Genomic DNA, 25,853 nt, shown 5'->3' on the forward strand with positions numbered 1-25,853 from the left:
TGCAATTAACATTTTTTTTTTTTTTAGTGAGGCAATTGGGGTTAAGTGACTTGTCCAGGGTCACACAGCTGGTAAGTGTTAAGTGTCTGAGGCTGGATTTGAACTCAGGTCCTCCTGACTCCAGGGCCGGTGCTCTATCTACTGAGCCACCTAGCTGCCCCGCAATTAACATTTATTAATCATTAATTACTTCAAAGATCTGAGATTTCATTCGTGTGTATTCCTTGTACAAATCACAAACCCTTATTACCTTAGAAATTTTTGTTTAATGAGATGCTGTGGTCAAACACACAAAGCATCTGATAGACAATCTTCGGGGGATTAGCCCTTTTCGATTTTGCTAGGCCAGGCCCCAGACTACAGGTTTATAATATAGCCTATCCCCTTGTTGTACCAGAATCCTTTCTGGCTTTAGTTCCTCAAGTGACTCACTTCCAATGAGCCACTCCTCACCACATCTCAGCCACTCACAAAGATGGTAATGCCTTTGACCTTGCCGTAATCTACAAGTGTCCCACCGCTATGTCCCAAATTCCCAAATCCAAATATCTGACTAGAATTGATTGAGTTTTCACTTTTCCCTCTGCCTTCCCTTACAAAACACTACTCTTCATCTAAATCTGACCTCCAATGCCTTGAACCCTCTATCCTCTCCCAGACCATCTCCCTATGTACTAGCCACTGTCTCCTCTCCTGAATCCCTGGGCCCCTTATCACAGAACCAATGATGCATATTCAAGACTCAACCTTGGATCATTCTCAACACTGGAGTCTTCATTCCCACACTGATGCTGAACAATGATGGAGAAAATCATGCAGTGGATCTGACTGGATCTACTACAAATTTATGTTACACAACCTCAACTGGGCTCTCACTGATGCTAGGCAATCCAACTATCTCCCCCTTATCAACTCACTATCTGATTCTCCACAGGGGCTCTTCCAAAATTCTTCATCTCTCCCCAAACCTCCCATGGCCACCTCCCCTGAGAATCTTGCTTCATATTTTACAGAAAAAGTTGAGGCTTATTCAGTGTCATACCAATTAAACTACCAAGGAACTGGATAGTGCCTACATTTTCTCTCTTCTCACTTTCATCTTAACTCCTTATAATCTGCTTTCAGATCTTAGCATTCTACTGAAACTGCTCTCTCCATAGTGACTCACGATCTCTTAGTCACCAAATCCTATGGCCTTTTCTGGATCCTCGTTTTCATCAAACTCTTCCCTCCTTGATACTCCCTTCAGGGTTTTTGGGATATGACTCTCTTGTTTTCCTTCTACCTATGTGACCATTCCTTCTCTGGCTCTTTTGATGAATTCTCTTTCCAGGTCACACCCTCTAATTGTAGGTGTCCCTTAGGGTTCTGTCCTAGGTCTTCTCTTCTCCCTCTGTACTACTTCACTTGGCGATCTCATTAGTTCCCACATTTAATTTCCATCTCTAAGCTGATGATTCTCAAATCTATCCAGCCTGCACCAAACTCTCTGGTGACCTCCAGTCTTGCATCTCTACCTGCCTTTCAGATATCTTGAACTATGTCCAACACAGAACTCATTATCTTTCCCTGCCTGGTACCCTCCCTATGACTCATGTCCCTCTCACTCCAGTCCACCCTCCATTTAGTCACTAGACAGACAACATTTCCTAAAGCATGGGTCTGAGCACTGAACTCCAAGGGCCAGCTGGTGCCTCCAGGGTCAAATACAAAACACCCTCTCGCGGCCCTTCAGGAGCTGGCCCTCTGCCTCTTCCAGTCTTCTTGCACTTTATTCTCCTCCCCTGATAGGTACACTTCCAGCCAGGGACACTGGCCTCCTGAGACACTCAGTCATCCAGCTCTGGCCATTTTCTCTGGCCGTCTCCCGAGCCTGAAATGCTTTCCTTCCTCTACTCCCCACATGTCCTATAAATCCCAACTAAAACCCTACCTTCTAAAGGAAACCTTCCCCAAGCCCCTTTGAATTCTAATACGTTCTCTCCGTTAGTTATTTCCTACTTACCCTGTGTTTAGCTCCCTTTCTATATATTTGTTTACATGTTGCCTCCCCCATTAAGAGTGTAAGGCTCCCTGAGGGAAGGGACTGTCTCTTCTGCCCCTTTTGGTATCCCCAATGCTTAGCACAGTGCCTAGAACATAGTAGGTGCTTAATAAATGTTGAATGATTGACTGATGGTTTAACAGTACATCTTAAAGCTTGTGCTCTGATAGCTTTCAAGAATCTTCAGTCATCTCAATACAAAGATGATACACCAAGAGGACTTTGATAAAGAAACCATTAATTATTATATTTAAAAGGAAGCTGTTTTAAAGCGCTATCTAAATTATATGACACAAACACAGGGGTACTTACTGTTAACCATTCTTTTCTTTTTTTTGGTGAGGCAATTGGGGTTAAGTGACTTGCCCAGGGTCACACAGCTATTAAGTGGGGGTGGCTAGGTGGCGCAGTGGATAGAGCACTGGCCGTGGAGTCAGGAGTACCTGAGTTCAAATCCAGCCTCAGACACTTAACACTTACTAGCTGTGTGACCCTGGGAAAGTCACTTAACCCCAATTGCCTCACTAAAAAAAAAAAAAACAAAACCACACACACACACAAAACACAGCTATTAAGTGTCAAGTGTCTGAGGCCAGATTTGAACTTAGGTCCTCCGGAATCCAGGGCCAATGCTTTATCCACTGCACCACCTAGCCGACCCAACTATTCTTAATAATAATGATAACTATTAATGTAGCTAACTTTTTTAGAGCTTTTGAAGTTTGCAAAACATTTCACAAATACCTCATTTGATCCTCAAAACTATACTAGGAGGGTAGGTATTATTATTACCCCCATTTTTGTTTAGTTACTTCAGTCATGCTGTACTCTTCATGACCCCATTTGGGGTTTCTTGGCAAAGATACTGGAGTGGTTTGCCATTTCCTTCTCCAGTTCATTTTACAGGTAAGGAAACTGAGAAAAATAGGGTTAAATGACTTGCCTAGGGTCACACAAGGTAGAAAGTATCTGAAGCCAGATTCGAACTTTCTGAGTCTTCCTGACTCCAAGCTTGGCACTCTATCCACTGTGGCACCTAGTTGCCCCCATTTTACAAAAGAGGAAAACGAGGCAGACAGAAGTTAATCAACAGCCTGTTAATGTATGAGGCAGGCTTTGAACTCAGATCTTTTAAGTTCCAGATCCACATAGCTGCTTAACCAAACTCTGGTTTATTTTAGGCATGAAAAAAGCACAACCGTCAAGTTTTCTATAAATGTGTTACTTCTTTTTTCTGTTTTCACTTTTCTTTTTTCTGCTATCACTCCTGTTTTTTTCTTCTTTTTCCCTTTTTCATTTCTTCCCTTTCCTGTTGGACCTTTTTTGTTTTTTTCCTCAATTTTAGCTTCCTTTTCTTTCCCGTTTTTCCTATTTCCCTTTTTTTCTAGTTTTTACTCTGTCAGTAACTATATTCTAACTCCAATAGCAGATCAGTCCATAACCAGCCCCATCCTTCCCTGTTTATGGAACTAACTGATCCCCACACTCATCTGCTTCATATGTCACAAATAATTTAGAATTCAGACGTGTAACATAGAAGGAAAAAGGAGAGGGAACGACCTAGACTTTTTACTATTTTTTTTTTCTAGAAAGGACAATTGCTGGCCTTATGCTTAATAACAATTCAGCCTTTTAGTACAGATATACTATGAACATGTAGCAATATAACTTGGGGAAAAGTATAGTGGTTTACTTCTCTAGGAATGTTTCCAGAATTACTTACTCCCTGACAACTTAATTATGTAAGTAAAAGAACTGATCTTTGTTACTGAATTATATATTTACCTAAAAGGACTCTCATATATGAGAATTTCTGTTATTCTGTTAAGGTGATTATCTTTTAAAACAAATGCTCCCAAGTGTAGCAGGGAGCACAGGTCAGTCAGTCTTATCATTGATCTTTCAGTACTTCTTGAAGAACTAGAAATCCTATATGACGGCAGTGATTGAGTATAGTACCACTCCACTACATAAAAAAGCAAAAGAAACCCAGATTTTGGGTAAAAAATATTCAGTTTTATAAGCAATAACATCACAGCATGTTCTGAATATTTTACATTGGTTATAGGTTAACTGATCAATTAAAAGTAATTCTGCATATCTAACTCTGATACTTGAAAGAACATTGTGGCAGCTTGGTGTAGGGGAAAGAAGGCTCAACTTATATTCAAGAGGGGATTGAGTTCTAATTGGCCTCACTAGTTATGTGACCTTGGGCATATAATAAATTCTCTGGATCTCAATTTGTCAGCTTCAAAAAGGAGAAGCGTTCCTTTAAAATGGCTTTTGAGGTCCCTTGCCAGGCAGCACAGTAGATAAAGCACTGTGTTGGGAAGCAGCAAGACTCATCTTTCTGAGCTCAAATCTGGCCTCAGACACTTAGTAGCTGGGTGGCCCTAGGCAACTAAGTCATTTAACGCAGTTTGCCTCAGTCTCCTCATCTGTAAAATGAGCTGGAGAAGGAAATGGCAAAACAGTTCTGTATATTTGCCAAGACAACCTCAGCTGAGTTCATGAAGAGTTGAAACACGATTGAAAAATGACGAAACAACAAGAAAAGGTCCTTTCCAACTCCAAAAAACAAGAGGCAGAGTGGAAAGTCTGTTGTATTTAGAGTCATAAGCCCTGGGTTTGAATTTTTTTAAGCTTTATTTTCTTATTAATTTATTAGTTTTCTTTATTAATATCAGTTTAGGCTAGTTATCCTCACAAACCCTGGACAAAATGCAAAACACTAATAAATCTTTTTCATCCTAACCCAGTAGCCAGTAAGAGATAACAACTCATAAGCCAGAATTCTAGAAGTAATCTATTTTATAACAAAGCTCAGATAACTATATTGGACATTGAATCACAATGAAATGACATCCTTGACTCAAGATGCAAAAACACAGAGGAAATTTCTGGACACGGACAATACAGGAATACTTTGCCTGACTAGACGCATGTGCTACATGGATTTGAAAATGGCTGGGTTCTTGGGTTTGAATCTAGCTTTGCCAATTACTGTGTGAACTTGGGCAAATAACTTTTCCTCATCTCCAAAATGAGGGAAATGAACTTGACGGTCTCTGAGGTCCCTTTCAGCTCTCCATCTGATCTCACAGACCCCAGGAATGGAGGGACAGTATTGTCGGCTGAGCCCTGGACCACCTGCTCCCTGAGATTTTCCCACATCTAACATACCCATATGCCAGATATTCTGGGCTTCCTTATTCCGTTGTGAGTGGTAGCCCCCAGTCCTGATGCAGTTCCTTAAGCTTAAGCTGCTGGCTACCAGTGAGATGGAAGCAAACCAGGAGAGAGAAGGTCAGAGAATGCTAACTAAAAGATTCCCTGCACAACTATATGAATTTAACCATCTTTCAAACTTTGGTGCCTTATTTTGCTTTATACTTTCTCCCCCTTAATTTCCTAGCATATTAAGTTCTCTAAATTTATTGGTCACCAGCTTAAAGAAGTAAGAGCTTTTGTCTACATTGAGGGCTATGTAAGCCAGGTCAGGCATTTACTGGTAGCAAGAAAGACAGAGTGGCTTCCTTGACCCCTAGCCTAGCTCGGCCCACCTGGCCCTTCCAAACTACAGAACAAGCTGCTGCCACCAAAGCCCTCACCTTACACTATGGCATTTCTGCTTTATACAAGGCTTGGTAATTTGGGCTAAGGGCCCAATTAAGACATTTTTCCCCCAATTAATAAAATTTCAATTACAAGATGGGCTTTTGTGGGTTGGCCTGGAAACCTAAACTTCATTTATATCCTTGACTACAAAAAAATACATTCTAAGTTTCAGATCACTAATTTATGGATGAACTTCTACAATATAACCTAGTTGTTGAACTGGAGAAGACTGCTGATAGACTGCTTTAAAGTTATTGGCTATAAGGCTGTCATTCAAATGACAGCATTTTGGCTCAACTGATACAGTGGCTAAACAGTTATTTTTCATTATGTAAGCAGTTAAAATGAATGCTACGTTTGCTATTGTTTTTATATTCACATATGTAACTATTTAAAATGTAATGCATTAAAATTGCTATGCAATGAAATCGCAATGAAAGATATATGAAAAAAACTTGTTTTCATAATCTACAAATTTGGAAATAGGCTTTCTTTTTGGATTTGACACAATCAAATTATATTTTCATGCTCATAAGTTTCCTACCATGGATAGGGTCTAATACTATTCTTCCCTTCTCAATCGAATGGTGATTTCTATTTCAATATGGAATCTAATTTGAAAAGAGACATAAAGAACAAAACAGAACTTGGGAGTCGCAGATCCTGAGTTCAAATGTTGGCTCTGCCAGTTACCACTTCCATGATTTTGGCTACAGCAGTTAACCCTTCTAGACCTCAGTTTATCATTTTCTAAAATGAGACGGTGGGATAAGATGACCTCTAAGATCCCTTCCAGTTCTAAATCCATGATTCCGTGATCCAAAAGACAAAATATGTGCTCGAGATCCATGATTTTATCAGGGAGGGAAGACCCTTCACCAATGAGACTGATATACAGCTTATGCCTTATGTCAATCAATATTTGTGAATTGTCAAAATCAAAACATTCATCAACCTGGGGCAAGCCTTTTTGTGATGAACATCTCTGAATTGAGCTATTCCTTGAAGATGAGAATACACAGACACATACAAATATCTTTGGGCTCATATTCTGCTTTTCAAGCTAAGTATCCCCTGCCTAAATCTGTGCTCCTTTGACACTAATTTTTATTACTTTACTCAGTATGAGAAAATTTGCTCACACAGAAGATTTTTTGGGGGGTGAGGCAATTGGGGTTAAATGACTTGCCCAGGATCACAGTTAGTCACATAGAATATTAAGAAAAAACTGGGGCAGCTAGGTGGTGAAGTGGATAGAGCACTGGCCCTAGATTCAGGAGGACCTGAGTTCAATTTACACTAACTAGCTGTGTGACCCTGGGCAAGTCACTTAACCCTCACTGCCCTGCAAAAAAAAAAAAAAAAGAAGAAGAAAAAATTGTCTAAAATTTTTCTAGCATAAGTTTTGGCTCACATTTTTACTGAATTATCTCTCAGGAGAGTCTCTTTGGAGGTCTGCTTTAATAAATAAAACATTTGTAATTAGTGGTATGCACTTGCAATCAATGATTATTTCAGAATCTCAAGCACTCAGGTAGGCACGTGTGGTCTTGCCCTCTTGTAGCTATAACTCTCTCTCTAGAGCTGAATAGAATAGATGCTGTTCATAATGAGACCCCTAAGTTACATATACAAGGTTAACCTTATTCAGTATACTTTAGTTAAGAAAGGAAGACAATGTAAAGTCCATTTTAGATAGATTTCCACAAAAACCCACATCCAACAGTTAAAAAAATCAAGTTTTAATACTTAAGGTGCTAACTGTGTTAACTCAGCTGTTTTTTTGTTTGTTTTCATTTTTTTTTGTTTTTTTCAACTGACCTATCTGAATGCACTTCCCAAGGGTGCATAACCAGGGCTTTCTTGCAATAAAATCTTTACGTTATTTTGGAAACCATGTTGAATTGATCACAGAAAAAAGTTCTCTTTCCTACTACATAGTTAAGAAAAGCCTATGAGTCAATTATATTACTAACAAAATAGGATATGTAGTTTGTTTTACTTTCAAAAATTACCCTCTCCCACAAATGACAAAAAAAGGGGAAAAAACTCTCCAAAAAGTAGGTTCTTTATTGCTTCAAATGCTCCATTTTAAATTACCCATATTAACTTTAAACGCAGAGTCGCAGTTATCAGAGCTCATCAAATTAACCAGTGCTAGAAACAGAAGGGAGCCCCTCAGAGAAACAGAATGTATTTTGAAGATGGGAAACTGAGATGTACAGAGGCAAAGTCACATGTTTAAAATCCTAGAATTTTGGAATTTGGTGGCAGAACTAGGGCTGGAGACCAGTTCTTCTGGAACAGTAAAGTCAGTAAATCAACAGACAGTTATTAAGCACCTTCTATGTGCCAGGCCCAGGGATAAGCAGGGATTTACAAAGAAAGACAAAGGATAGTACTTGCCCTCAAAGAGCTCATGGTCTAATGGGGAAGACAACACACAACTGTACAAATATGCTATAGATGGGGTAAACTGGAGACACTCTTAGAAAGGAGGCACTGAGATAAAGGAGGCTGAGAAAGGCATTGTAAAGAGCTGAGACATGAAGGAAATCATTGAGACATAAAGGAAATCACGAGTTAGGAGAGAAGAGAGGGAATTCCATTCCTGCGTGATAGCCAGTGAATATCCTCAGAGTTGGAAGTCTCAGGACTTATATGACACATTCTTTGAATATTCTCACTATTTGCAAATCTTTGGCTTTTGAAGGTTGTTGCCAAGGCGCAGCTAGGTGGCGCAGTGGATAGAGCACAGGCCCTGGAGTCAGGAGTACCTGAGTTCAAATCTGAACTCAGACACTTAACACTTACTAGTTGTGTGACCCTGGGCAAGTCACTTAACCCCAATTGCCTCACCAAAAAAAAAAAAAAAAGAAGTAGCCAAAAGAAATATGGAACCAAGTCTAGTAGAAAAGATAGGTGATTAAAATGAGAAATAATTTTTTTTAAAGATTGGCAAAAAAAAGAGGTGAGACCATAAAGGATTTATTTGATGTTATTCTGCCTGGAACGCCCTTTTTCCACTTCACCTTGTCCAAATTCTACCTATCTTTTTTAAGGCCTAGTTGAAATATGAGCCTTCCCTGTTACTCACAAAAAGAATTTATCTGAACACCCATATCATTTTGTTTTTTATCACATTGATCAATGTATGTTGGAATTATTGTGTATATCTTATCTCCCCTACTAGGCAGTAAGATCTTTAAGGCAGAGATTATATACGTATTCATCTTTGTATCTCCCTGCCTCCTGCCCACTACAGTGTTATATTCAATAAATGTTTGTTGAATCAAAGAAACCCACTAACCTTCGTAAATGAATATTTTCACTCCTTAGTGTCTGCATAGCTAGAGCTATTTCACCCTCCATTTGAGTGTTTTTGGCTACTTCTGGAAATAGGGCTATGCACTCTCCCACTTCTTTAATCAACCTCTGAATTTCAGAATCTCCTATAAAAGTAAAGCAGTAAAAGTGGTATTATACAGATCTAGTCCCCAAAAAAGGGATATTTCATAAATATACACATTGGTGATATCTATATATCTATATATCACACACACTCTCTCTCTCTCTCTCTCTCTCTCTCTCTCTCTCTCTCTCTCTCTCTCTCTCTCACACACACACACACACACACACACACAAACAAACTGAATTCAATTTTTCAGGGGTTAATTATTCCCCCTTCATTGAGGCCTATATGTGTCTTCCCATTAGAACTTCTATGAAGTGTTAAGCAGTGTAAGAGGAAGGCGATGACACTCGAACCAGCACATTTTGATCTTAGTGATCACCTTAGATAAAAGCTATGATAGGTGGTTCAATGGAAGGGGTCGATTTCTTTTCAAGGGGTTGTATTTTGCATTGTTTTCTTTTCAGTCCTTCAGTAAAACTTGAGAAAAAAAAGTCTGGTAGGAAATTTATATGAAATCTTTCCCCGTTTACACCTTTGAGAAATGACTATATTGAATAACAGTCAGATTAATTATATTTACCTTTACTCTATGTTAATGATTCTCAAAGGGTCCTTCAAACAGTCCAGGGGCTAGTATAAAATACAAGTCATAATTATGTCATAATGACAAGTTCTGTTTCTGGTATGAATTAATAGTTTACTCTAGATAATCTTGAAGGCCCCTTCTAGCTTTGAAATTCTATGATTCTATGATTTAATAAAAACCAGTCATCACCTCCTTGGTATGTCATCAAAAGCACCATTCTTCCTACTAATTCTGTTGCCCTTTTTATCCAACTCATTCATTACCACCTATGGTATGTGTGAACAGAAAAAGTATGAGAACTGGTACACTACCCATTGAAAATCTGTAAGAAGTAGGGAATATATTTTAAGCATCAAAACAATTTTGAAAAGCTGAGGGTATTTATAATAGTCACTTGAGCTGGGAGACACACACAATTAGATAATTGTGCAAATTTATTTAGCATTACACCTACTGGTTGCTTCTGTTCAGAGAAACATAAGTTGATAGATTCAACAGCATAACAATTCTGCCACACTGAAAATGATGCTTTTAGATTAATGAAGTTCTTTTACAGAAATAAAATGAGATTAGACATTATTCAATCTCCACTGCCAGAAATCTGTTTACTGAGATTATGATTGTTAGCACTATGCAAAGGTGACTATTTGAGAAAATATATAAGAACTAAATATGTAATAACAACTATATACAGCTTCACTGAAATATTAAGTCTCTCTACCACCAAGATTTTTCCTTTATTAGATTTGGATGAAAAGGACTTTAAAAAAGTGTTAGATTAGAAAGTCCTTTCAACACAGCTGTAGAGGTTATCTACAGCCCAGTATTTGGCTGGAATACAATACAATAGATACTTTGGTGATGAGTTATATAATTCTGAGTGTTATGTGGTCCTAAAACATTTGAAATGAATAGAAATGGTATTAAGGGTTCAATTCTTTAAAAACTAAAGTTTCTAAGATACTGTACAGAATCTTGTCTTGATGGCTAAAGGCATATTCCTACCAATATTATCTTACTCCGAGTTAATTATTCTAACTTTAAATAATTACCAAGACAAACAACAACCTGCAAATGGCATTTAGCCTTGTTTTATATTGTACAGTAGAGTGAATAATAAGGTTCTAAAAAGGCTGCACCTACCTTGTTCTGCTACCAGTGCCTTGAGTTCTCCCAACAGGTACTTGAGGGTTCTGATTTTGGGGGATGCCTCTTCTGGACTCGTGCTTTTTGCCTTCTGCATACACTTGGCAGAGTTTGGGGCTTTCTTGGCTGCTATTTCAAGCATTTTTAAGTCCTCATCATCAGTCAAAGTCTCCCAAATATGTTCTTCTGAAGAGTCTTCTTCTTCTGTAGTCAAGACTGTAGGCTGCTGTCTTGGATCAGGGTTTTGGTGTTTCTCATGTGTTTTTGTTCGATGAGGATGTAATAGATCCAGGGATGCCTGGATACACTTTAACAAATTGATTTCCTTGCCCAACTGATTAGAGATTCCTTGTGCTGATAGAATTCCATTATTATGGACTAATGGTTGACCTACTGGAACAGCTAGGTTATTTTCCCCAGATGTTGGCAGAGAAGACGTGTGAGGAGGATTAGTGATAATGGTTTGCACTGGAACATCGGTAGAGGTTAGAGAAAGTGCTCCACTTTGTGGGGGAGCCTGAACATCCTAAACAAGGAAAAGGATGTATAAATGAAATTTTTACAATTAAAAGCAATTTGCAATCACCTGCAAGGTAATCATTGAAATTAATCAAAATCAGAAGTATTAGAAGTGACATCTCTCTAAGGTGTTAATACAGACAGTTCTTGCCTTATGTAAATTTGCATTACACAAACTGAACTTTTCAAGTAAAAAATTCTGAAAGAAATTCACATTCCAAAAAAACCCTGATAATTTTACTGTATGGCACTGTGTGCTCTCTCTCTGCTCCTGCCCCTCAGCTCTGTGTTCCCAGCCTCTCACCCATCAAAGAAAAACCCTTTAAAAAAAAAGAAAAACTGGGGGCAGCTAGGTGGTGCAGTGGATGAAGTACCGGCCCTGGATTCAGGAGGACCTGAATTCAAATCCGGCCTCAGACACGTGACACTAGCTGTGTGACTCTGGGCAAGTCACATAACCCTCACTGCCTCACAAAAAAAAAAAAAAAGAAGAAAAAAAGAAAAAAAAAAACCAACAAAAACCCCAAACCCTAAAAAAACCAATCCAAGTGAAAACAAAAGAATGGACACATGGAGAGACCACCACTGTCACTTCAGCTGATGGATTGGGTGCTTAGCTTGAGACTTCCAGTAATGAAAGGAGACCTTTGCCCTACAACACCCACCCATCCCTGCGTGTCTGTCTTCCATCTGTCTGAACTAGGGTACTGAGTGTGTGTCTCCCAGGTCCAGGCTATCACCTGACCTCTCCTATGTGTGTCCTTGTCCGGCCCCCATATATTCTTCCTCTCAGTTCCAGCCAGGCCAAACATGGCTGTCCGGGGTCCTGGGTTATTTTTCCTCCTGCTCTTGCTTCTCTGTCCCTAGTCCATGTGTCCTTGAACTGTATGCTGCACCCCTCCCACAGGTGGGCAGCTCCCTTCCCACCTCCCTCCCATGCCCACATTTGTGGGCAAATTCACTTACATAAAGTGGGAACTGTCTGTATAAGCACATGTGCACATATGCAAAGTACAAGCTGGATTTTCCTATGGTCCAAGGACTCATAACTTAGATTTATTTGGCTCTTTACAGGTATGAATATTACAAAATTGATGGAAATACGAAATGTATAAACACCTTTCATAGTCTGAAGGTATCAAGAGCTTAACATTAAGTCACAGGCTCATGAAATCCAATTTAATCTTTCCTGTAGAGCAAGTGATATTTATTAACAGACAACTGACGTTTATGGGACAATGAATTGCACTTACAGATTGAACATCAGAAGGCTGAGTTGGATCATGAGGAGAGCGCATTGGTGTGGAGGTGGGTATACCATAATTAAAGACTGGAGGACCTTGACATTTTAAAAGACAAAAAGGAAGGAAAGAAAACTTTACACTGTTTTTAGAATAAGAAGACAGTTTAATTATAGTTCTTACTCACGCTTTTAAAAATGTGTCACTCATACTAACCAGAGTCAGAAATGCTCTGAGAACTTTGGGCATTGATCAGAGACATCTGTGTTTGCACATGCTCACAGAAGGCTTTGTACATCGTGGAAAAGTCAAAGTTGAAAGGCACTTGGATTGGCTGAATCTGTTTTGTGCTTGAAGGGTCTTTTTCATTTTCAGTAGCAGCTATATTAGGTGGATATTTCTTATGACCTGAAGACACTAATGGAGAAGGAAACAAAGATTATCCCCAATTTTCATACCATATGATCTGAGGTTAGATGGGAGCTCTAATAAATCATCTATTCCAAATGTTGGAGGGGAATGTGGAAAAATGGGTATGATTTTGGTTGAACAAGTGGTGGTATATGATTGTGATGAAATACTATTGTTCTGTAAGAAATGATGAAAGGGATGGTTTCAGAAAAACCTGGGAAGTCTTATATGAACCAATACAAAGTGAAGTGAGCAGAACCAGGAAAACATTGTATACAGTAACAGTAATATTGTAACAATGATCAACTGTAAAAGACTTAGCAACTCTGATCAAGACAATGATCCATAACAATTCCAAAGGACTTCTGATGAAAAAACACTCTCTATGCCAAGAGAGAACCAATGAACTCGAGTGCAGATTGGAGCATATTGTTTTTCACTTTATTTTTCTTACTACCCCCTGCTTTTGTTTTACAACATGGCTAATATAGAAAAGTTTTATATAACTTCACATGTAAAAGGAATATCATATTGCTTGCCTTTTTGGTGGGTTGGGGAAAGGCTAGAATTTGGAACTCAAAAAAAAAAAAAAAGAATGCTAAAAAAAATTAAGTATCCATAGAATATTTTTTTAAAAAATTCCCTGTTCCAGGGGCAGCTAGGTGGCGCAGTGGATAAAGCACCGGCCCTGGATTCAGGAGTACCTGAGTTCAAATCCGGCCTCAGACACGTGACACTTACTAGCTATGTGACCCTGGGCAAGTCACTTAACCCCCATTGCCCCACAAAAAAAAAAAAAAATTCCCTGTTCCAATCCCTTGATTTGGAAGACTTCTCGATTACTTCAGATAAATAACACCACCCCCAGTCTTTAAAATCTCCAAGGAAAGAAATTCTACAATTCCCTATTGATATACCCTGGTATCCTACTGTCCTTAAAAATCAGCCTTTTCATGTTTCACTAAAATCTTTCTTGGTTTCCATTTTTCAGAGATTGAGAATATAGAGTATCCCAAAAGTTTTAGTGCAGTTCTAAGCTACATACATACACACCGCATGTGTGTGTATGTGTGTATGCATGTATGTATGCATGTATGTATGCATGTATGTATGTATGTATGTATGTGTTAAGCCAGAGAGTGTGGTAAATATTGTGGCAAAAATTATTATTGGAGTTTTAGCTGACTCATTTGGGAGGGACCACACCTGGCCCACCCTTAAGGTACATATGCTACTGAGGTCAGAAGGAGAACTCTCCATAGGCAGTTTTTGAAGGACCTCCCCTTTTGGGGGAGGAAAGATTGAACACTCCCTGAAGGGAGGTGGAGGCACGGAATGAGAGCTCTTTCTTGCTCTCTCTCTGGTTTCTTCCCTTCTGGCGGCGTGAGCAACTGTAGACTTTCCAGGTTTTGGTGAGTTAATTATGGAAAACCCTAAATTCCTTTGAATTAGCTTAATTGGAAACGATCTGGGGATTGCATAGGCTAAGTTTAAAGTTAAGAGTATTTATTTGTATTTCCTTTTCCTATTTCCTTATCTTTGATTTTTATTAGTTTCACCTTTGTTTTTAAATTAATTCCCAAGTAATAAAATCTGATCCTTCTGTGAATTAAAGCTGTAAGGCTCCTTTCTTATTGGCCTGGGAGAAATATTTAAAAAGGGCAGTTCAGAGGGGAGGGTGAACCTAAAGGCCCCTCATATTTCCAGGACCCCAATATTCTGGCGAGTCACCCAATTAACACTCCACATATCAAAAACACTCCGCACACAAAAAAGCAAGTAACAACAAATATAACAAAAGAATCATAGAATCATGGAAACTCAGAGGTGAAGATGACATCTTGACCTCTTTATAACTCTATTTCAGCTTACTTTTCTCCAACTATGAGCTCAGACAGTCTTAGGACTAGATCTATCCTTGGATAGGAAATATACAAGGAACTTCCTTCCTTAGGAGGTTGTTAGTGAGTATTTATTAAGTGTCTGCTATATGCCAGTCACTGCTAAGAGCAGCAAAAAGAGGCAAAACCTGGTTCCCTGATCTCAAGGAGCAGTTGGTTCAGCATCACTCTTGTTGATGGTATTCGGTGTCTAATTATTCAGACATTTCTACCCTTATTCTTTGCTTTAATCCCTGTCCTAGGACTTCCTGATCCTTTCCTAGACTTGATCCCTTACATGCCTGTCTGTACAGTACCTGTTTCTCTTTAGCTGACTTCTGTCTGATCCCACCTACCCATCATGCTCTCCCTCAGTCCCCTGTAGGGGGTAATTCCCATTTGGAGTACTCTGTCCTTGAGGTCAGCTCTGTTTTGTCATTAGATTATGCTAGCTTGCCATAGATCCATTTCACTTAGTAAATCTGACAAACATTAAGTTCTCTAACTGATCATGCATTTAACAAGATGAATCAAAAAATTTGCTTGGATCCAATGCTGATCAGTGGCAGGCCCTCAGAAAGCCTATCTATTTAGGTACAATTCTTCTCTTCCTCTGTAGAATTCAACTAGCTATGTTTTAATGAAAGTACATTTTTGGTGGGTGGTTCTGGTTGGAAAAAGGGAATCTGGGTAGAAAGTAAATGCATGAATATTTATAAAATAGTAGAGTGAAATTCACTAGAGTGAAAAGAACTGAAATCTAGATATTTCCAAATCTTGTTTTTGTCTTCTAACTTACTAAACACATTTAATGAGAGCTGTTTAAATAGTAGTTATAATGGACATGTTACTTGTAGGGGAGGGGGAGGAGAATAAGCATAAAAATGGTGAATAGTTGGAAAGCAGCAGAGAATAATAATAATAATAATAATAATAATAATAATAATAATAATAATAATAATAATAATAAAACCCTTTCCAACTTTGTGAACTAGTTGTAGAATGCATTACAATAATATCATCCCCAAAAGGGCATTATCTGTTAATGAATAAGAAATCCCAGATGTATGCTTTACATTTAAATCATGAAAAAGAAAGGTGCTTACAAATTTCTTTACGGACACATGAAGGAACGAAGTTTTTGGGGTGGCCTTTCTTTTTTGGTTTGTTTCCTCTGTATTCCCAAGGTCTAGACCCAAGCTGCCCAGAAGATCTTTTTCCTGGATTCCCATAGGTTTTCTCTGAAGATTAATTGAAACCAAAAGTCATCAAAATACACAAACAACTTATACAATAAAAAATGATCATCAAGAAAACATTGTAAAAATAAAATCTGAACCTTCATTTTGCAAAATATCCTGGAATAAAGATGTGCAACGTTCAAGTTCCCGGGGTACTGTTCCAACCTGCAAGTAGAATATCTTTTAGAATAAGGCTGATATAATTTTCTAGTTAAAGAAAACAGCACAATACTAGGAAGATGTGAGCATAATGAAGAAGACAGTGGGACTACCAGGGTGCAGGCAGTCAGCAAGCATTTATGAAGTGCTTATTATATGCTAAGCAGCCCAGGATTCAAGAATGGTAAAAATAGTCCCTGCTCTCAAGAAGTATACATTCTAATGAAGAGAACATGCAAATAACTAGGCATATATTTTATCCTAAATGTAATAGGGAGAAATTGGAGCTCACTGAACAGGTGAGTGATATAGTCAGACCTGCACTTTAGAAAAATTACCCTGGTAGCTGAGTGGAACATGGACTGAAGTGGGGAGAAATTTGCCCAGGGAGACCAGTTAGAAGGTTATTGCAGTAGTCCAGAGGAAAGTTGATGAGGACATGGATTAGAGTTATGGCTGTGTGAGTAGAGAGAAGGGAATGTATTCTAGAGATGTGACGAAGGCTAAAAAGACAGTTTTTGGCAATGGATTGGATATGTGGGGTAAGAGTGAGGATTATACTAAGGCTGTGCACCTGGGAAGCTGACAGAGTCCTTAACAGTGATAAGGAAGTGTGGAAGAGGGGAGGCTCTGAGGGGGAAAGAGAATGAATTCTGTTTTGTACATGTTGAGTTTGAGATGTCCTTGGGACATCCAGTTAGATGTCTATGAGGCAAGTGGTAATGCACGATTCAGGAGAGAGACCAGGGCTAAGTGAGAAAATAATTATTAATAATGGATTTCTAGGAAAGATCCAGATATCAGTTTACTTGTTCTCTCCCTGTCACCCCAGAAAGTTTAGTTCCCGCCTAGGATGAGCCCAGGGGAACAAAGGAAATGCAGATTGATTTTTTTGTTTAGCTAGGGGAAGGAACACACCCAGACACAGGAACTGACCCTTTTGCACACTCTTTTGACCACCCTCAAGTCATAGCAATCAATGGAACTGAATTTTCCTATAACTAGTTAGCATAGATCAATGTATCATGATCTGCCTCTAAGGAGGAGAAAACCCCTGGCCACACCAGGATCAGCCTCCTTTTGCTCTCTTTTTGCCCTCTCTAGTCTCGCTCTTGGATTCCTGGCTCGGAATGCTGTCTCTGGGTGCGTATTCTTCCTCTTAGGCCTTGAGACCATGTGCTGCCACGTGGTCAATTCTTTACTGTTTTATATATATGGTATTAATTAATAAATGCTTACTGTCAAAATGGGTGCAATAGTCATAGTAGTATAGAATGAGAAGAGAGTCCATGACAGTATTGGGGGATATCAATAGTTAGTGGGTACAATGTGAAGAAGCATCAAAGAAGACTGAGAAGAATGAGTCAGACAGATAGGAGAACAAGGAGAAAGCAGTATCACAAAAACCTAGAGTGGAGATAGCACATGTGTCCGTGTAAGGAGAGTTCTCTAAGCTGGACCAAGCTGTATTAGTATCCTATCTTGTTGAATTCTAGAAGCATCCTTTTAAAAAGGAGGGGAAATGCAATCAATTTTGGTATATTTGAGAGTGGGCCTTACAATTGTGTGCCTTCCAAATAATCTAGGGCAAGGAGAGAGAGGAAATTAGTCTGAAAGGAGACACTAAGCTGTTAGGTACAATAGTTGCTATGGCCTGGCCTCCATGGGCATTCTCCCTTCTGTACGTGTTGTAGTATCTTTGGGGAATAGTGCATGCTCTGGGGAGGGGATTCGAAGGTATGTACTCTGCTGCCTTAAGGATGTCTCCTGTGTTTGGTGGCACAGTGGATAGAGCACTGGTCAGGAAAACTCATCTTCCTGAGTTCAAATCTGGCCTTTAAGACTAACTTGTCACTTAACTCTATTTGCCTCAGTTTCGTCATCTGTAAAAATGAGCTGGAGAAGGAAAAGGCAAACCACTCCATCACCTCCCCCCAAAATACTCCAAATGGGGTCATCAGAGTCAGACATGACTGAAAAAACAATTGAACAACTTTGTTTAGAATCAAGTTGTTATATTGCTGAGGGCTGGACATAGTAAACACAATTAAGGATTTGGTTTGTAATGCTTGCTATCAGGTTCTGCAGAAGTATGTCTGGCAGGCTAGAAACAAGACAGTGATGAAAAGCAAGAGATTCTCATATAATTGCTATTAATAAGAAATAAATTAAAAAGGACAAATCGTGTTTCCCATTTGTCAATATTTCATATGTAATCCAACATTTCCGTTTATTAGTATTTACAAATGTTCAGCTTAAATGAGTTTTAGTGTCTACTGAAAAAGAATATAGATTTTTTTTTCTTACCTGCTCATCAGAATCAGTAGAATAGAGGGAGTAACCAGAATCTGCATCAGCACGGGCTATTTTTCTCATATGGATCCTGGAAAATAAGGGCATGGGTTGCTGTTTTGTTTTTTAAACATTCATTTTTTTTATCCCTAAATATCAAATTAGACACTTCACTTAATTTTATAAAATAAACTTGCTATCTTAGCCATCTTTAAAACTTTTAAAAATATTTTAAATCTTTAACTTTAAAAATTTAAGGGGGATTGGGCAAAGGCTTCCAATGGGATTTTAGTTCACTCTTGAAGAAAGCTAAAAGAGGCAGAAATGAGGAGGGAGAGAACTCCAGGCATGGGGGAAGTCAGAGAAAATGTTCTGAGTCAAGAAATGAAGTGTCTTGTTCAAGGAACAGCAAGGAAGCCAGTGTTATTGTATATTAGTATATACTGGATACTAGATATAACGTATTCTAGATTGGAACCTTACTGGAAAGCTTAGCTAGTGTAAGGGGCTAAAATTCTAGCTATACTGTGTAAAATATCTAATGAGAGGTTGCCAATAAATTATAAGATTTAGCAAGAGTTTAGACTTTTAAGCATTTATTAAGGAGAATAAGAATTTGATGAAGACAGAGAAAGAGGCCAAGGTCCCTACATCTATCTATATCAGGGAGCCTGCATTTTTGCTCCACTCTCCACCAGAGTCCTGACGAAAGAGAGAGAACCACCCCTTCTTCATCCCACAAGCCTCCTGTGAAAACTGTCCCCACACACAGCTCCAAGGTAATTGGCTGATAGCTTTGATAGACAGTACCCACGAGCAAATGTCACTTCCTGATGCCAAAGAACTGACCTCATGGCTTGCCCTCAGATGCCTTCTCCTCATGGCAGAGCTTTCCTACAGTAACTCTCCAGCAGGTAGGGTCACTCCAATGGTTACATTAGGCATATTGAGCATAGGGTTCAAAAATATCTACTACTATCTTTCCAGATTCAAAGGTAATATTACTGCCTTGGATGAATGTGTATGCTGCTTTGGCTGATTAATCCATTGTTGGATGTAAATCAATATAACTTACTACAATTTGAGGGTGTTTTGAGATTGTCTTCTGAAAATGATTATAAGTTATGCTGGAAAGATGCAAGTAAAAGCCTCTTAATGGGGGCAGCTAGATGGCGCAGTGGATAGAGCACCGGCCCTGGAGTCAGGAGTACCTGAGTTCAAATCTGGCCTCAGACACTTAACACTTACTAGCTGTGTGACCCTGGGCAAGTCACTTAACCCTAATTGCCTCACTAAAGAAACAAAACAAAACAAAACAAAAAGCCTCTTAATGTCTGAAAGGACATGGACAAACATTTGACTAGAGAAGAAAGTTATAAAATTTTATAAAATTTACTAGAGACAAAATTTCTGCCCCCAACTGAAATATGAGAAAGAAAATGCAAAGCCAGTTCAGAATACAGTTTCAATTAGAGGCCATGGGAGGAAAGACTAATGTAATCTGGTTCTAGAGTATGGAAAAGAGAAGGCCAATGTGGAATTTAGTAACAGTACTCAAATCTGTTAGTGGTTATGAAAAGAGTGATAATAAGCAGCCACTGTGTTTCTTTCTTAGGACCAGATAGGAAGAAATACATTTATAATATAGCAAGGAGTTTTCAGATAAGACACTTAATAATACCCTGATTGTAAAGCTTATGAAACAATGTAACATATAAACAAGGAAGGCTATGGAACATAACTGACCAGAGTTTTTTAATGAATGGAAAGCCATCAGTCTTTTTGAAGGAATTTGACTATAGTCTTGGCCAGAGACTAGGTAACCTTTAGAGAATCCTGAAGTCCTTTAATTATGTAAATTCTTACCCTTTCTTCCCAGTTGTTAATTTACTTGATCCAGTTTGTCTTCCAGATGATGATACCTGCTGAATATTAAAGTAATTGTCCAAATAGTTTTATTACAGCACATTAGTAGTATCACTAGTTACTTTTTAAAAAATGAATTAAATCTATCCTAAAGTTTATAGTTTTCACGGACATACAAAAACCCTTCAAGTCAAAATATTATATTAAGTACTTCTTGTGTGTAGGATAAATAATTAATAGCAAGACTTTTATTCTGCATTAGAAAACTTTTAACCAAAAGTGTCCAATCTGTGATGTATTGTCATACTCTATCAATCCATGCTGTCCCACACAATTGAGAGAAGCAGGCTCTGAAGATGTTATCTTTCTCCCTCAACATTTATCTCTAAAGTACCTGCTTTCCCAATCTGTCTTGGGACACTGTAACAAATTAGATTTGTTTGACTGATTTTATGAAGCCCATCCCTCTTACAAGTGTCATGGAGCCTGGGACTATTTCCCTGGTGTGAGTTCTTCTGCCACCCGTGCAGACCATACTTGAAGAGTTGCTATGTCAGAAAAATCCAACATCCTGAAGTTACCTTTCAAATATAACTTCATACTCCTGGAATGACAGACATACAGTCAGTCTATCACCAGGCTCCTTTCTAGCTTGGAAGGAATAAGAGCCTATTCTCCATTTGAAAACCCAGGATCACCTCTATGCTTTGATAAAGTATCACAGTAGAACTTTAGTAGAGAAGTACTATAGGGCACACATTTTTTTTTACTGAGAATATAAAATAATACACACACACACACACACACACACACACACACACACAATTTCCCCTGCAATGCATCATGTACTCAGGGGTGTCAAGTCAAGTCAATAAAAATTAAGTGTCTAGCTAGGTGGTGCAGTGGACAGAGCATTGCACACAGAGTAAGGAAGGCCTGAGTTAAAATCCTGTCTCAGACACTTACTAGCTGTCCGACTCTGGACAAGACCCTTTACCTCTATTTGTCTCAGTTCCCTCATCTGTAAAATGGGGATAATAATAGTGCCTATTTCCTAGGTTATTGTGAGGCTCAAATGAGATGTTTGTAAAACATTTAGCACTTGCGCCTACCACAGTGGACACTATATAAATCCTTACTGCTATTACTACTATACCCATTACTACTACCCACTACTACTACCACCTCCTCCTTCTCCTTCTACCACCACCACCACTGCCGCCACCACTACCACTACATACTCAGCACACTGTGCTAAGCAATAAGGATACAAAGAAAGGCAAAAGACAGCCCATAACCTCAAGGAGCTCAAAGTCTAAAAAAGTAGACAACATACAAATAACTCTGATATACAACTGGATAAATTGGAAATAAACAGAAGGAATGTACTAGAATTAAGGAGGTTTGGGAAAGGTTTCTTATGGGATTTTAATTCACACTTGAAGAAAGCTGGGGAAGTCAGGAGGCAGAGATGAGGAAGGAGAGCATTCCAAACATGGGTGAAACCAGTGAAAATACTCAGTGTCAAGAGATGAAATATCTTGTGCAAGGAACAGCAAAGAAGCCGTATCCCTGGATTTAGAGGGGCATACTGGCTAGATATACTGCATACTAGATAGGAACCTTACTGAAAATTTGTGCTAGGCACATTGAGCACAAAGTTTTAAAGTATTTATTATCTTTCCAGAACAAATTTAAAGCAAATACTACTGTTTTTGATGACTGTAGGTGCTGTTTTGGCTGTTAAGTTTAGTTCGAATTAAGGACTCTGTTCGAAACCACTTTACATTAACTACACCACGACTCCAGTGAACAGTACCTTATTATAGCACAAATCCAAATTCCTAATCTCCTAAGTGAGTACAATCAATAACAAATCCCCTAGTTCCTCCCCAAATACACATCTATTTCAATCCAGTAAGTTTTTTTTAATTAATTTTTTTAAAGCTATGTTACTTTGTTAGGTACAATATAGAAAATAAAAGGGTCGAATGGTATAGACAGCTTAATAACTCTGGGGGCATAGTTCCAAAAGAAAAATAGTCATTTTCATGGAAAAAGTAGAGAGCCTCCCAGGATGACTACTGCAAATGGGTCAACAAGTTTTGGTTTTAGTTGTTTATTTTAATCAGGTACTACTAATGGATCGCCTACAAATGGGATAAGATAGTATAGACGAGAATATATACAATTGACAAGGAAACTAAATATAAGTGAAATTAAATTGTAGGATGAAGTTATTTTGGAAACTTCATGAAAGAGAGATTCTTGAGTGTGTCATGGAAGAAAATGTGTAGCATCTAGACAAATGAAGAGGAAGGGGGAATTTCAGGCGAGAAGAACTGAAAACAGAATTAGCAAAATGCAGGAATAGTTTAAGAGATGAAAAAACTGGTTTAAATGGAATTGAAGGACCTTTCTGAAGAACAGTGAGAGAGCTATGCTAATGTCTGATATATTAAGGGGGACTAGTTGTTTGAGGACCCTATATGCCAGGCTGAGTGGTTTGAATTTGATACACTAGGGAGCCGGTGTAGGTTCTTGACCAGGGGGAAAATAATGTTATGAAAATATAATCTTAAGAAGTCCAAGCTGGTAGTATTAAGTGGAATGGACTAGGATGGGGAAGGGCCAGAGGAAGAGATCATTACAAAATTTACAGTAATATAAAGGTGATAAGACTATGATGAAGTTGGTGGCTTTGAAAATGGAAAGGTGGAAACAAACTCTCAAAAATGAAACAGAGTAATGGGAGTTGGAAAAGAAGAGGGAGAAACCAAAGATATCTCTAAGATATAAGACAAGAAGATCAGGAGAATGGTGGTGCCATTGACAGAAATAAGTTCATTGCTAAGGAGAAGTATTTTTAATAGGAGGATGACTTCCTTCTTAAACTGAGTTTGAGTGATAACAAGCCAAGACAAAGCAACTGGAGATGTTTTGTAGGCAGTTGAAGTTATAGAAGTTAAAGGCAAATAAGGAATCAGAGCTGGAGGTGTAGATTTGGACATAATTAAATAAATAAAAATAATGATTGTTGAAGTCATTTATAAATTCAGAATGGAGAGATGAACTCTCTAAGGAAGTCAACACAGAGGAAGCAAAGTTGAGAGTTCAACAAGCTTTGGGGAACAGTCATCATTAGGATGCTGAGAAGAGATAGGAGAATCATTCAAAAAAATCAGATCCATGAGAAGAGTCACTGAAAGGAAAGAAAGTTTCAAGCAGCGGGTGACTGTGTCCAATGCAGCAGGAAGTTTGCAGAAGATGAGGATCGAGGGGAAAAAAAGTATGGGGCCTTTCCTAACTTACCTTACCAGTTGAAATTCAGTCCCAGAGAAAATGCCTGGAGCTGAGAGTTGGAGCAAAACACTCCCATCTCCCAGCTCTGGGCAGTTTCACTGACTGTGTACCCCATGCCTGGAATGTTCTCCCGTCCTTGTCACTGTTTCTGGGCTTCCCTAATTTCCTTTATAACTCAGCTAAAATCTTGTTCTTCAAGAAGCCTTTCTCATCCTTGTTTGTGAAACTATCTTTTTTGCCTTTCTTTGCATTCCTAGTACTTACTAGTACAGTGCCTTGTACCTAGTAGGCTTTCTCTCTCTCTCTTATACCAAAGTCCTTGGAGGAGAGTTTCATAATTGCTGTTTCTTTCTTCTTAACGCAAATCAACATGTCAAGTCATCAAGCATATCAAGTCAACAATTAACACAAGAAGTTCTGTGTACCAGGCACTGTGTTAAGTGCTAGTGATACAGGATAAATTAGAAATAACCAACAAAGGGAAGGCAGCAGAATAAAGAGGGATCGGGAAATGGTTCCTATAAAAGACAGGACCTGGGACTTGAAGAAAGCCAGGGAAACCAGGAGGTACAGATGAGAGAAGAGAGCATTCTGTGTATGGGGGACAGCCAGTGAAAATGTCCAGAGTAGTCCTGCACTAGAAACAGCAAGGAGGGTAATGACGTTGGATTGAAGAATAGGGGGTGGTGGTGATGTGCCGGTAAGAAGACTAGAAAAGTGGGTAAGGGGAAAAGGTTATGCAGAGCTTCAAATGACAGAGGATTTTATATTTGATCCTTGAGGTGATAGGGAACCACTGGGGGGAGGGAGGAAGAGAGAGGGACAGAGGGAGAGAGAATGAGAGAGAGAGAGAGAGAGAGAGAGAGAGAGAGAGAGAGAGAGAGAGAGGAGGAGGGAGAGGGAGAGGGAGGAAGAGGGAGAGAGAGAGGGAGAGAGAGAGAGAGAGGAGGAGGGAGAGGGAGAGGGAGGAAGAGGGAGAGAGAGGGAGGGAGAGGGAGAGGGAGAGACAGAGGGAGAGAGAGAGGGAGAGAGAAAGGGAGAGAGAAAGGGAGAGAGAAAGGGAGAGAGAGAGAGAGAGAACATGTTCAGATCTCTGCTTTGGCAGATGAGTGGAAGATGAACTGGAGTTAGGAGAGACTTGGGGGAGGGAGACCAACCAGCCGGGATAGTCCAGGTGTGAGGTGATCAGGGTATGCACTAGGGTGGTAGCAGTGTCCGAGAAGAAAAGGGGACATTCTTGAGACCTTACAAAGGTACCATCGACAGGTCTCAGCAACAGATTGGATGGGGGGGGGGGGCGGGTGGGGCGGGGCGGGGTCAGAATGAGGAATAGAAAATTGTGCCTAGGTATTTGGGGAGGTGACTAGCAGGATGATGGTTTCCTCAATGGTAATTAAATAGTCTGGAAGCAGGCAGGGGTTTTGGGGAGAAGATATGAGTTGAGTTTTGGATATGTTGAACCTAAGACGTCAATGGGACATCGGCTGGAGTAGTCCCACAGGCTACTGGAAGATATGAGACTGAAGTCCGAAGAGGGCAGATAGAGGGACAAGTAAATCTGAAAATTATCAGCACAGAGATGCTAACTGAATCCGTGGGAACTTCGGCTATGGTAACAAACATGACACACAGGTAAGTAGGCGGGGCTACTGAAAGGTGTGCACACACGCATCCATGTGAATACTCACACAGACGTCGGAGGGCCGGGGGAAGGAGAGCTCACACTGAGGTATCACGGACCACGTGAGTGTCACCATGACCTCCGTAGCCCCGAAGCACAACTGCCCCTCCTCGTGGTCACTCCCTGGGGTTACACGGTGGGCCCCGGCTGGAAGCCTGGCCCCCTGACTCCCGATCCAGGGTCAGATCCCTGCCTTCAAGGAGCTTAGAGCCTGGGACGAATATAGACCCCGGACAGCCCCCTCCCCTCACCTGAGCCGGTCGAGGCCCGGACCTCAACGAGTCTCGGGCCCTGAGGCGTCCATCCACCCTCCGGCCAGAAGCCAGGCGGTTTAGCGAGTTAACAGCCATAGGAACCGCGACCCTCTCGGGCCACCTTCTTTCGCTCCTTGGGCTTCCGGTTCCGGTTTAATTCCCGCCGAACGCGGCGCTTAGATTTTCTGCGATCA

At 39.6% G+C, this 25,853-nt stretch overlaps 1 protein-coding gene across 3 annotated transcripts in view; it reads right to left on the reverse strand.

The window, feature by feature from the left end:
- Window positions 1–25,789, reverse strand: part of CCDC14 (coiled-coil domain containing 14) — a 42,856-nt gene extending 17,067 nt beyond the window's left edge. The window contains exons 1-9 of one of the 3 annotated variants that reach the window (XM_043991075.1): window positions 25,657–25,788; window positions 20,422–20,477; window positions 18,571–18,646; window positions 16,203–16,269; window positions 15,970–16,104; window positions 12,789–12,989; window positions 12,585–12,670; window positions 10,810–11,338; window positions 8,976–9,117 (exon numbers count right to left, since the gene is read on the reverse strand). In XM_043991075.1, the coding sequence (XP_043847010.1) occupies window positions 8,976–9,117; window positions 10,810–11,338; window positions 12,585–12,670; window positions 12,789–12,989; window positions 15,970–16,104; window positions 16,203–16,269; window positions 18,571–18,646; window positions 20,422–20,477; window positions 25,657–25,755 (1,391 nt within the window). In that variant the 5' untranslated portion in view covers window positions 25,756–25,788. Of the gene's footprint in view, window positions 1–8,975; window positions 9,118–10,809; window positions 11,339–12,584; window positions 12,671–12,788; window positions 12,990–15,969; window positions 16,105–16,202; window positions 16,270–18,570; window positions 18,647–20,421; window positions 20,481–25,656 lie in introns of all 3 variants that reach the window. The other 2 variants (XM_043991074.1, XM_043991076.1) reach the window with 2 other exon arrangements.
- Between the last annotated feature and the right edge of the window lie 64 nt (window positions 25,790–25,853).

This window comes from Dromiciops gliroides, chromosome 3, assembly GCF_019393635.1.
Source record: "Dromiciops gliroides isolate mDroGli1 chromosome 3, mDroGli1.pri, whole genome shotgun sequence".
Taxonomy (NCBI): Eukaryota; Metazoa; Chordata; class Mammalia; order Microbiotheria; family Microbiotheriidae; genus Dromiciops; species Dromiciops gliroides.